General features: G+C 45.5%; 1 protein-coding gene across 1 annotated transcript; it reads left to right on the forward strand.

Moving 5' to 3' along the window:
* The first annotated feature begins 280 nt into the window (after positions 1-280).
* LOC109706323 (translation initiation factor IF-2-like) lies at positions 281-832 on the forward strand. The gene has a single exon (XM_020227102.1). The coding sequence runs from the start codon at positions 281-283 to the stop codon at positions 830-832; it is 552 nt and encodes a 183-aa protein (XP_020082691.1).
* The last annotated feature ends 12,914 nt before the right edge of the window (positions 833-13,746 follow it).

The raw sequence follows: 13,746 nt of genomic DNA on the forward strand, positions 1-13,746 counted from the left end.
GTGTTCATGATTCGGAGCGTGGCCGACCACTGTGGAGAGCGCGGGAGCAACGTGAAATTTAGCGAATAGCACGCATAGTGCCTAAACAGTGTCTAGCACATAAACCGGGGCTTCGCTGATCCCAAAGAAGGTGAGCACAATGATGGGCACGGATCAGGGATCGTTGTGCTCACTTCCAGGAGCATCGGGGTGCCCTCAGATGGCCGGAACAGCGACCCAAACCCGAGACAGTGTGCAGAAATAGTAAACTTAAGCTTACTGGAACTAGTGGGAGCACAGGATGGCTGGCGGCGGCCGAACGGAGGGTGAGCCGGCAGGAGGAGGCTGTGGCGGGTCAGTGGGGCCTGGGGGTCACGCTGGCCGGCAGCGAGAGGCGGCCGGTGCCGTGGCGGCGAGGCACGAGCTCGCACGGCTAGGGCTCGGCCTCACAGGGCAACGGCGACCAGGAGGCGGCCGGAGGAGCGTCGGGGCGACGGCGACTAGTCGCCGGAGGCCGAGGGAGGGCGGCATGGCCGACGGTGGGCGACGGCGGCGTGCAGAGACGGTGCGGACCCAAGCTCGGCCCGAACCTACACCGGGTGGCTGCAGAAGACAAGGCAGCGGTCGGGGGCCTGCGGGGACGACGGCGACGGCGGCAAGGGGGTCGCCGGAGGCCCAGGAGGGCCGCGCAGTCAACCCTGAAGCGGCAGCAGCTCGCAGCCATGAGCTGACTCAAGTTCGGCTCGAGCTACCCGCAGGTGGCCGCGGATGGCCTAGGAGGCGCCGACAGCGCACACGGACGGCGGGGGCCGGCGGGGACGGCGCCGGGGGTCGGGTCTCGGCCAGGGAATAAAGGCCCAATGCGTGGATGACCCTAAGTGGCTCACGGCAGAGAGGAGGGGAACAAAGTGGGGGAAAAATAATGCCGGCCCATTTTTCGGTGGCCGGGGGCGCTTGCCGGCAGCCGGGGTGCACGCGCGGCTAAGGCAAGGAGGTGCTGGTGACGGCTAGGGCGTAGCTGGGGAGCTAGGACAACTAGGGCTAGGGTTTCGTGCATGAAACCCTAGTTGCACCATTATATACCATGTGTATTTTTGCAGTAAAGTCCTCCAAAGCTGTATATTACTAGCCAAGTCCCTCACAGCCCGAGCGTTTTGCGTTTACGCACCTCAACATTCGAAATCACGTAAAACGGTACATAAAATATTTGGCTTTTCGCAGATTTTCCGCTTTGCCAATTTTGGCCCTCAGCGAACTTTATGCGATTCATGGAGATCCGTCCGTCGGATTTTCGATCGAATCGCGCCAACATGTTCAGCACGACTAGGGCAACGAACTCACAATTTCGTTTCACCCGATATGATAGCCGATTTGCGATGAAACCCATCCTCTCTCCAATTTTCCAAAAACCACACACACACACACACACACACACATATATATATATATGTGTGTGTGTGTGTGTGTGTGTGTGTGTGTGTGTGTGTGTATGTGTGTGTGTGTGTGTATGTGTGTGTAAATCCAATAAATAAACCCCCTTTTTCCTGAAAACCGTGCATCAAATCCAATTCCGTCAGTTCCATTGGGTCCAGGATAGTCGAACCGTCGAAAACGAGCTATTGGATCACTATGAACGGAATCCAATACGCACCAGAAGCCATCTCCGCTAATTGGCCTCTCCGAAAAATCGGAGTTACTATTCACTTTAAGTGATTAGTAAAGATTGCGCAAATTCTCCATCCTAACCCGTTTTCTCCTGAAACTTGACGAGTACATATGTAATTAAATTACACACAAAAACATCATCAACAAAGGGTTTATTTGCACCGTAATTTCTCAATCCTCACATTATCCCCCTCTTAAAGGAAGTTTCATCCCCGAAACTTAAATCAAGTATCCCCCACAAACAACTGCAGATATCGCTCCCGCATGGAGGGCTCAAGCTCCCACGTAGCCTCGTGCTCCTCGCGATTTTTGCACTTAACCTTAATATACGGAATGCTCCTGTTCTGCAATTGCTTCACCTTACGTCCCAATATCCGCAACGGAGCCTCATCATAACTCAGATCCTCCCACAACTGTATAGACGTCGGGCTGATGACGTGGGACGGATCCAGAATGTACCTCCGAAGCATGGACACGTGAAAAACATTGTGCACCCGGGCGAGACTCGGAGGTAGAGCCAATCTATACGCCACTGAACCTACGCGCTCCAGGATCTCAAACGGTCCCACGAACCGCGGACTAACTTTGTTCCGCAAACTGAACCGCTTGATCCCCTTGGATGGCGACACCTTGAGCAGCACATGCTTACCGACCTGAAACTCCAGGTCACGCCTCCACTGATCCGCGTAGCTCCTCTGTTGACTCTGTGCAGTCAAAAGTCGCTCTCTAGCAATGTAGATTTTTGCCTCCTCATCCTCCACCAAGTCCGGCACAATCAACCGGCGTTCTCCGACGTTGTCCCAACAGATAGAAGACTGACATCAACGCCCATACAAAGCCTCATACGGCGCCATCCCGATGCTTGCCTGATAGCTGTTATTATAGGCGAACTCCACCAGCGGTAGATACCGGAACCATCCATCCCCATAATCCAGGACGCATGCGCGGAGCATGTCCTCAAGAGTCTGGATGACTCGCTCTGACTGACCGTCGCTTTGGGGATGGAAAGCCTTACTGAAGTTCAGCTTCGTACCCATAGCCTGTTGTAAGCTCCTCCAAACCTGGGGTATGAAGCGAGTCTCCCAATCTGATACGATCGACATCGGCACACTATGAAGCCGAACGATCTCGTCAATGTATAATTGTGCCAGTCGATCGCGGGACCACATAATGTGCATCGGCAAGAAGTGAGCCAATTTCGTCAGCCGATCCACTATTACCCAGATCGCATCATGGCCTCGCTGTGATTGAGGCAATCCGGCAACGAAATCCATAGTAATTTGCTCCCACTTCTATATGGGCACCGGAAGTGGTTGCAGCTTTCCTGCAGGTTTTTGGTGCTTGGCCTTCACCTGTTGATAGACCAAACACTGAGCCACATGCTAAGCCACGTCTAACTTCATCCAAGGCCACCAAAAATTTTTCTTTAGGTCACGATACATCTTGGTTCCACCGGGATGAACCGTGTAATGAGATCAGTGCGCCTCGGATAGGGTATCATTTCTCAGCTCCGAGTTACTAGGCACGCACCACCTGCCTCTGAAACAGAGAGATCCATCAGTGTGAATAGAGAAATCCCCGTCCTTGCCCTGCTCGATCTCTGCCCGCACTTTCTGTAAGTACGGGTCACTTTGCTGCCCGAGCAAAATCCGCTCTGTCAATATAGGCTGTACCACCAGGGTCATCAATTGGGCCGTGGCCTCGGTGGAAACAACCTCTATCTCGAGACGGTGAAACTCCTCCACAAGACGATCCTGGCTCGTGATCATGAAGGACAACTCAGCTAAAAACTGTTTCCGGCTCAAGGCGTCCGCTACCACATTCGCCCTCCCGGATGATACTAAATCAAGAGGTTGTATTCCTTCAAAAGCTCGAGCCAATGCCTCTGCCTGAGGTTCAACTCCTTCTGGGCGAAGAGATACTTCAGGCTCTAGTGATCAGTGAATACCTCCCAGTGTGCCCCATATAGGTAATTCCTCCAAAGCTTAAGGGCAAACACTACCGCCGCGAGCTCCAAATCGTGAGTCGGGTAGTTCTTCTCATACTCTTTCAACTGGCGTGAGGCGTATGCGATGACCCGATCCTGCTACAATAGCACACACCCCAAACCGACCCGTGAGGCGTCGCAATAGACCACAAAGTCCTCACCAGGCCACGACAGAGTCAAAACGGGTGCACAGGTCAGTCTATCCTTCAGCTCATCAAAGCTCTGCTGACACTGCGTAGTCCACTGGAATCTTTCTCTTTTCCTGGTCAACCTGTTCAGCGGTACGGCAATCTTGGCAAAGCGCTCAACGAATCGTCGATAATAACCCGCCAAACCTAGAAAACTCCTGACTTCAGTCATGGAAGTTCGCTCAGGCCACTCGACCACTGAGGCTCGGATCCACAGTAATGCCGATGGAGTCACAATATGTCCTAAGAAAGATTCCTCGCAAAGCCAGAATTTGCCCTTCTTGAGCTTAGCATATAACTTGTGCTCTCAAAGTATCTGGAGTACTCGCCGGAGATGGTCCGCTTGCTCTTCCTCACTCCGCTAGTAGATCAATATGTCGTCAATGAAGACCATGACAAACTGATCCAAATATGCCCAAAAGACCCTATTCATCATGTCCATGAAGGCTGTCGGGGCGTTAATAAGCCTGAATGGCATCACCGTGAACTCGTAGTGGCCATAACGAGTTCAGAAAGCTATCTTCGGCACATATTCACGACCAACATATACTAAGTGATCAACTACAAAGTTCACTCTAAACGGTAGGTAGTCTCATCCAATCAGTATTGCAATAATGCCTATAGGTTCCCATGACTATTAACGAAAAGATAACGGGGACGCAGGTATGCTTAATGTGTACAACAGTTCAAAAGACTCGCGAAATTAATTAAGGTAAATATGCAAACTGAAATTCATACCTGCACTCCTGCGTACGGGTCCGTTTATCGATTGAGTTGAAACAAAGGCCGGTCTGCCATCAACTTGCAATGGAGTCACTAGCAGGGAGGTCGCACTTCACACTGGCCCAATACCCCTAGAGCAATCGCGACGGAAATGACCTGGCTGACCGCATCGATAACAGTGGTTTCGACGTCGAGAGCAGGCGGTCACCCAATGCGCTTGACTGCATATTGCCCAAAGTCGTTTACCTTGATGCTGTCTAACAACAGATTCACTCTTAATAAATGATTGAGTTCGAGGATGCTTGGGCAGTTTAGTGTTGCTCGATGATCCACTCTCCACATTCGAACGAGGCCGCCTTCCAAATGTATTTTTACTCGAACTTCCTTTCTGAACAAAGTCCATCCGTTCGTCCAAGGGCTCTGACAGATTGCATATTTTAAATTTCGCCAAGCTCCCTCCTACACGAGCTAGCTCCACGGCCAGAGAGTCAACACCCTCGGCAGAAATAGTCGACGTCGTCATGTTGGGTAAAACGCCCGTAGCACTCGTGGATCTTGGGCCACCCGTCACCGGCATAACTCCAGTGACCACCACAGCTAACGTCGGCACAATTGACGTGGCACCCAGAAGTGGCAGTCCACTGGTTTGATCACCCAGAGGACTATTAACTGCCTCGCAGGCCACTTTAGCAACTTTGCTCGCAGCTATACCTGCGACCGAGCAGGACGGCGGGGCCTGTCCAATTCCAGCTACAGCCTGTTGCTGCACCACTAGCTGGACTAATCCGGTTAGTGCGGCCAACTGCTCCTCCAACCGTCGGATGCCATGTGCAACCGAAGAAGCCTCGGCATTAGCAAGTCCACTGCCACGACAAGGATGAGGGGGTCTACCACGAACCATCTGCAACAGAAAATACCGTCAACCGAATAATTCGACTCGGCAAAACTACACCGGGACTCAAGCCCTAACCCCGTACTCGCGTGCCTATATATCGTAAGTCTTCCTATGGGTCAACATAACCAATGGTTCAGTTTATTTATTTTTCAAAACAACCTGTGAGTGATGCCGTAGTTGAAACTTGGCTCAGATACCACTTTAATCTATCATGCCCCGGGGTCCCTGTTTGGATTTAAAACCAATGCGGAAGTGCCCAAATTTTTTTTTTTTTTGAAAACCTTGACCCTAGGGGATGTCAGATCCACCATAAATACAGAGAATCCACTGTTCACACGGACAGAGTCTCCCCTGTATTTGCACGGCGTCGTATAAGTACAAGATACAACCACATACATATAACATCCACATACATAAACCACATCACAATTTTCACTTTATTCCATCACAGATAGATATAAATTCACATCTATTAGTTTAAAACGTTTTCTATCCGGAAACTCATTTGGAAACACTAAGAATCATAAAAACTAAGAAAATGCCCTTTTAAAATTATTTCCGACACGAAAACCTTTTTCTTTTAAAACACGCTACCACGAGGGGTAGAAAACCATATTCCATCGCATAGGAAAAACCATAAATCTTTTATTACATTCACAAAAACATATTTATCCAATTTAAGCAAACCACTGAACCATAAATACTAAGTTAATTATTTAAGAAGTCGAGTTAAGGAATTTAACCAAAATGCACTGGGTCAAGAGCTCTAATCGATCACTAGGAACGCTCCTCACGCACCGTCCCGACTCGGACCCATGACATCACCTAAAAGGGGGGTGGGGGGTAAGAACATGTACATATGTCTCCCCTCCCAGTGGGTACCGCAAGCCGACGAGGGCAAGGGGTACTCACCAGTCACGGAGGATAACAACAAGTATAGATTGTAACATATCGAATCCCCAATAGGTTACACCGAACTTCAGTCAAATTGACCAGAGTGTGGTAATGGACGAGTTGGAGAGGTCCATTGAGTGTTCCGAACATTTCGAAGTGGTGTTACGTAAGGTTTGGACATGGGAGAGCAAGCTGGGAAATTTCCAAGCTTACTGCGCTGGAAATGCTCTCGGGGTCTGGACCCTCGCTGTAGGGTCCGGACCCCGTACACGTAAAAAGTGGGGTTTGTTCAGAATGTTGTTCTTGTAAGGGGCCTTGGTGTAAATGTCCTATGAAAGTGTTTATTTGTGGGGTCTTAACCCATTCCTATCATTTCCCTCACACCCTCAACACTTGAGAGACTTCTTTTTTCTCTCTCTAAATCTCTCTTTCTCCTAGGGCTTGATCCAATGGTGGAGATTTGGTGGAGAAGTGCTTGCTTGGAGGTGAAGCAACCTTCTTGTGCACCTTGGCTTGAAGGAGAGCTTTGATTTGAGATAAGTATTGTGTGATTTGAGGGTTTTTGAGGTTAGGGTTTGTGTAAATCCCTTAGGAATATAGTTAATTGGAGCTCTAGGTGAATTTAACCTTGATTATTGCATGAAACATGAAGGGATTTGAATATCATGTTAAAAATAGGTTTTAGGATTTCAAAAGAGGGTTTTGTGGTTGGTAGGGTTTTGATCTCAATTGATCTCTTGTAGCCCTAATTGGTGGATAAGCTGACGCGTTGGGAAACTCGGAACGTAGTTACGACGAGTCTACGTCGAGATTTTGAAGAAAAACCTCATTTCGGCTTCGTTTGCCGTGGTCGAGGAAAATAGGCGACCATAAATCTCGAGACTTGAGTTCTAGTCTTCTGGCACTACTACGAGGTGGGGGGTGCTATTTGAAATCATCGAATTTCTCATTATGTCTATGTCGTCTTTCTTGAGCATATCTATATATTATAGTATTCATGCATTTAGGGTATTGGGCTATGGTTGGGAATTTTTGTATGCTTTCAATGTAAGTGAACATATGAATAGATATTAAACCATGCATATGAACCCTATAAATGTATGAATTTGGATGTTGGCCTATGATATTAGTGAACAAAGGTGACATTGACACTAACAGGTATGATTAGCAACTGAAAACATGGTATGCTAGACAAGGTAAAACCTTATGAGCATTATGAAATGTTGGACTATGACATTAGTAAACTTTGTGACATTGTGACTAGAGGGTAGGCTAGGCGAGATAAAATCTTAAGAGCATTGTGGCAAGTGTGGCAAAGTATCCTCGAAATTGAGGATTGGACTATACTCACCTTGGGTCTATACTTGAGCGTGGTAGCTCCTCCTCAAGCGATGAGCTCCGGAGTGGTCACCAACTTGGGTTGTAGCGGTATTCTCCCAAGTAGACAGTCCCGTCATGTTGTAGCGGTATTCTCCCCGATAGAAAGGGATTTGGGTGGTGAGTTGAGGTTAACCATGAGTTAACCATGATGATTGGGTAAAAGCCAAGGTAAAAGTGAATTGTATTATGAATCCCGTCGGGTTATAGCGGAATTCTCCCGACAGGAAAGGGATTTGGTTTGGTAAGTGAAAGACATGCATGGATCATCATGATTATATCACTTGTTGATTCAGTTCTTGTTCAGGCATTATAGTAGCATTAGTTTGGTTTGCTATCTATCTATCCTTTTCCTACATATGCCTAAGTAGACCTAGTGGGTGAGTCGGCGGGGTCGACGGCCGAATCTACTGGAAACTTTCTTGTAGTTCTCATACTACTAACCATGCAGGTCCTAGCGCGAACGGGGCGGTAGAGGATCGCGGCATGGGTATCACGCTCTAGATAGCGGACGACCGTTGAGTATAGAGACACCTTGTGTATTTCATTTATTGTGGTTGATGAATGAAATGTGTAATATGTGTAATTGAGAGATGAATATGTATATTGGTGGAATAAATGTACATAAAATTGGTAAGCCTTGTATTTGGTTCAAAGAGATCAAGATACAATGTATGCATGTAATAGCAGTTTACTTTCACTTGCTTGGTTGTTGCTTGCCCTCGAGCAAGCCATATATATTGCAATTATTCTTGGGCAAATGCTTTATACATGCTTTGTTGTTGTGGAGCCTTGGGCGGACAGAGGGGGTTTTATCCGTTCAGCGTCTATAGACGTACCCGAATCGACCAAAGTGGCGGTCGCCGGCGTGACATAGATAATGGTAATATAGTAGCAATGATAAACAAGAAAAACGAGATGTATATATGAATCACTACCGCTACTGTATGTATGCATCAACCGGTTGACAAGTCCAAAAGTAACCCAATCAGGAACCTGCCATATCAGTCCGCAGACCTCAAGCGTGTGCCACTGCCACTCTACCTGCATATAACCCAGTTCTAACCGCTGGGCTCACGGGCTCGCACATCCTACCACTTTTTTAGGAAAAAATACCTTCTTGTGGTGGATCAGACCGCTGGTGTTCGTGAAATGCGAACGAGTGAGGGCGATCAATGCTGATATGCTCAATAGCCAACTGTCAGCAACTAACTGACAATCTTACCCCTCAGGGTATACTTACCGTATAGATCATCGAGTAGTCCAACCTACCAAGTAGGTCACTATAGCACACTGAACTTTAGCGAATTGCAAGGTTCCAGTGTTAGAGTAGTGTGTTGCGCTATTCCTGATGATTTTGAAGGTCGTTGACTGAGTACCGACCAATTGCTCGTGTTTCGAGGACCGCGAGGAGGAGTACTTAGCACCAAAATCTGCAAACTGCAGATTTTGGGGTACTGGGTACCGGTATCTAAGTGAGGTACCGGAACCCCGCCGCGTAACCGATAGTGCTGCTCTCGGGTTTGGGCTGAGAGATGCTGAGTACCGGTACTGAGTTGCCGAGTACCGGTACTGGAGTCGAGTACTGGTACGGCATCGAGCGGGTACCAGTACGTCGTAGTCTGAACGCTTGACCGAGGCTCGAGTTGAGCAGATTTTGGTGTGGGGTACCGGTACTCCTTCCTGAGTACCGGTACGCAGTGTGGAAAACTGCAGCTCGTGCAATTTGTAAATTTTAAGTTTTGAGGGGCTTGAGTGGATATTGTTACAATGTGTTTAAATAACCCTTCACCCCCTTCCTTCCTCAGTTGGCTAAGGCTTGAGAGAGAGAATAGAGGTGGATTTTGCTCTTCTTCTCTCTTGATTTCTTCTCTAAATCTCTTGGATTTTTTAGGATTGATCTCTTTTTCTTCCTCTCTACCATGGTTGCTTGCATCTTAGAGCTTGGAGGGGATGAGAGGAGCTTGTGGATGGAACAAACTTTAACTCTAGCACATCATGGCTTAAGTTGAAGCTTGTTTTGAGGTTAGAAACCTTCTCTTACTCTCTATTTAAGAGATTTGCAAGAGATTTGGGAGAAAACCTAGTTTCTGAAAAACTAGGGTTTATTTTGGGTTTTCCAATTTTGAGTTTTGGGATGGAATTGATGAGTGTAAAACCATAGTTAGTTAATTCGGATTCGGCAAAAATTCGGTACGGATATAATACGTATAAAATTTGTTTTCTAATTTTTAAATTTGTTGAAAAATTCGGCTTAAAAAAGGGATTCGGTATAAAATATAAGATATAAAATATAAAATAATTTATATTTAAAAATAAAATTATAAGTATTTTATTCATATTTTCAATAATTCGGCAATAATTCGCGAATTATTAGCGAATAATTCGGCTGGCCCAAAAATTCGCGAATAATTCTCTTCCTTTCGTAAAAATTCGTAAACGGACCGTTTAATTCGGATTTTCAATAATTCGCGAATAATTCTCGAATAATTCGCGAATTTACTAACTAGGTGTAGAACACTCTTTTAGGTTGGATTTGAAGCTTCCTAGCTTCGATTTGGACTTTGGACAAGTTCCACATGATCAAAGGTAATTTTCACCTATTTTATGCTTGATTTTTTGGTGAATTTTGTTTGATGTTCGTTCGAAACTTTGTAACCCTTTGAAAATTTTTCTTAGGGTACTAGAAGCTTGGTGGACAATTTTGTTCGAAGGAACGAAAGGGGTTCGAGGGATATCCGGTGGGTCTGACCTCACCGAAATGGGTTGGGCTAGTGAGTTCTGTTTTAATAGCTAGTGATGCATATGTTTATTGAGATCTTGACCTGTGGATTGGGTCAGTAAGGGCTGTTTTATTAGCCAATGATGCATATGTTTATTGAGATCTTGACCTGTGGATTGGGTCAGTGAGGGCTGTTTTATCAGCTAGTGATGCATATGTTTACTGAGATCTTGATGTGCATGGTGGTAGCATAGTGACATAGTAGCTGTAGAGTTTTATTCCCCTTATCTTACTATTTTTCTACCTACTAGTTATACTATTTTTCTCGTAGACTTAGTGGATAGGCCGTTGGGGTCGGTGACGATACTTACTAAGGACTACTTTGTTCTACGATAGTTCTCACACCCGTTGTTGCTACTTCTTCCTGTAGAGCCGCCCGTTGCCGCTGCTACTTCTGATCGAGGTAAGGGAGTCACGAACTAGATCCCTATCTACCCTAGTCACTATTCTAGAGAAGGACCCCATTTTTTGGAGATAGTTTACTCTTATGTTATCATGTACATACAGTTGTATCTATTTTTCTGATCAGAGTTGTGAGGTGATGATGTTGTACTTTTAATTACATTACACCTTGGATTATATATATGTGCAGGTGACTATTTATTTTTATTTTAGTAGCTCTATTACTCTCTAGTAGTGGTTTTTGTAACTTCCACTCTGGCATTGGAAGGCTCTGAAGCTTGCCAACAGATACACGGTGCTCAGCCTTCACCTGTTAACAAGTCAGACACTGAGCCACATATCTTCCAATGTCTCTCTTCATTCCATTCCACCAAAAGTGTGCCTTCAAATTCTTATATATCTTGGTTCTGCCTGGATGAGCTGTATAAGGTGAAAAGTGAGCCTCTCTCAAAATATTCTCTCATACCTCTAAATCCGTAGGCACACATAGTCAGTCTCTGTACCATAGTACTCCCGAACTATCAACTCCAAAGTCCCCTATTTGATCACTCCTAATTTGGTCTCGAATCCTCATTAAGTGGGGGTCCACACTCTGCTTCTCCCTAATCCCGTCCAACAGAATGGGCTGCAAGACCATAGACACAAATCTCCCAGTGGCCCCAGGGGACACCACCTCGAGTCTCAACCTCCACATCGCCTCCAACAATGGCGACTGCTGTGTAATCATCATACTAAGGCTCTGCACTGATTTCCTACTCAACGCATCTGCCACCATGTTCGCCTTACCGGGGTGATACTGTGTCACGCCCCGGACTCCAACGGAAGCCCACTGGGCGCGTGCACAGACTTGCCGTGTACACCAGGCACCTCCGGTGCACACAAGGCGTCTACAACAACTATAGAAAGAAGTAGAAATCAATACTAAACACGATAATCAGAGCCAAAATATAATTCTACTACACATAAAAGATACAAGGTATACAACAAGTCGAACAAATGGTACATCTTGAATACTTAGAAATCTCGAATGAAATACAATTATACATCTTTCAACTAAACCAAAAGAAAGACGTCTACGGGTCCATCTATAGCAACACCGAGAAGACTCTAGCTAGTCGCTAACCCCTTGCCACGAACCCTAGCCTTTCTCGCTGCGGAAGGCTCTAAAACAAAAACAATCAACCAATGGGGGTGAGAACTATTAAACAATAGTTCCTAATGGATAAGCCGCTGAGAGTGGCGAAATACACCACTAGGTCAACCGAGGCATGAATAAAATACGAGAAGCAATAAGCGTACGTGCTACAAATTATTTGAACAGATTCAATTATAGACATGACTCTACATGATATGTTCACTAACATGTATATAATTTTCTACTGTCACATGCACAAGTGTTTGAATTGTGACACTACATGCTTGTCCATCTTTAAGCTATAATCAATAGTTAAAGAGAAGTTTTCCATTATTATTATATGGCTATTTTCATCATATAGCTATATTTCTATACTAATCAACATATTTATAGTTTTTCTACCATTAAGGTTGTCAATGCAAACAATAACCAACATGAACGTCCAACTATTATGAATGCATCATGTAGTGTCACAAGGTAACAACTCACTAGTATATCCATCTACTTGGTATGCATCAACTAGTGTCACAAGATAAAGGCCCACTAGTTCATCATAATCAGCTCCCGGGCATACCCTAAACCCTAAGCTCGGTCCCTGACTCAGATCAATACAGTAGATAGTAACTTTATAGATGTTACCGAAGAGTAGAAAATATGCCGTGCTTAGGGGTGGAAACGAGCCGAGCTTGAGCGAGCTTACCTCAGCTTAAGCTTGGCTTGAAATTAATTTCAAGCCTAAATTTAGGCTCAAGCTCGGCTTGAAATTAATTCGAGCCGAGCTCGAGCGAGTCTAACTTCAAGTCGAGCGAGCTCAAGCCCTAAACGAGCCGCTTGAAATTCTTAATATCGTCCAATCTATAGTATAATTTTTATAAAACATTATCTAAAATTCGATACAAAAAATATCTAATAGTTCAACATACAAAATAAATGCATGAATACGATATTATAATATTAAAAAAAATTAGGAAAAATGACTCTGTGAGCGAGTGAAAAAAAGAGAGAGAGAAAGCACGCAATTAGAGTAGGATTTTGCTGGTTTGGTTTTGTGGGCCCAATAATCTAAATTCTATATACATATAATTAAAAAAATAATATATATTGTTTTATATAATTAAAATATATATTATATATAATTATATATAGAGAGAGTTCGACAACTGTACTCTTATTAGTATAGACTTCTTTATACTCATAAGTTTTCGACCGTTAGATCTATACTTTTGACCATTTCTATCTGTAAATCATACTATTCATCCATCCATTCAATCCTAGGGATCACTATCATCCTAATTGTACATCCAATGGCTGAAAATTTATGAGTATAAGAAGGTCTATACTCATAAGAGTATAATAGCCCTAGCCTATATATATAGAGAATTAGGTTACTATACTATTAATAGTACTAACCTGTAACACACTGGACCTTTGCAAATTGCGAGGTTCGAGTGTTTGGATGTATTTCGAGCTTTTTCACACTTGGTGGAGGGTTGTAAAATGTTTCCCGACCCGAAAAGTTCGAAATCTGGAACTTTGGACAAGTCCTGAGAGTTTTTACTCTCGGGGACCGGTCCCTGGAAGGAGAGACCGGTTCCCCCAGTGAGCAGTGTTGAGGCAGCCTGAGGCAACCGGTCCCTGGCAGGCGAGACCGGTTCCCGAACGCGTCTTCGCAGTGAGAGACCGGTCCCGCGCAGGGAGAGACCGGTTCCCGAACGTTGG

This window comes from Ananas comosus, unplaced genomic scaffold (assembly GCF_001540865.1).
Source record: "Ananas comosus cultivar F153 unplaced genomic scaffold, ASM154086v1, whole genome shotgun sequence".
In the NCBI taxonomy this organism is placed as follows: domain Eukaryota; kingdom Viridiplantae; phylum Streptophyta; class Magnoliopsida; order Poales; family Bromeliaceae; genus Ananas; species Ananas comosus.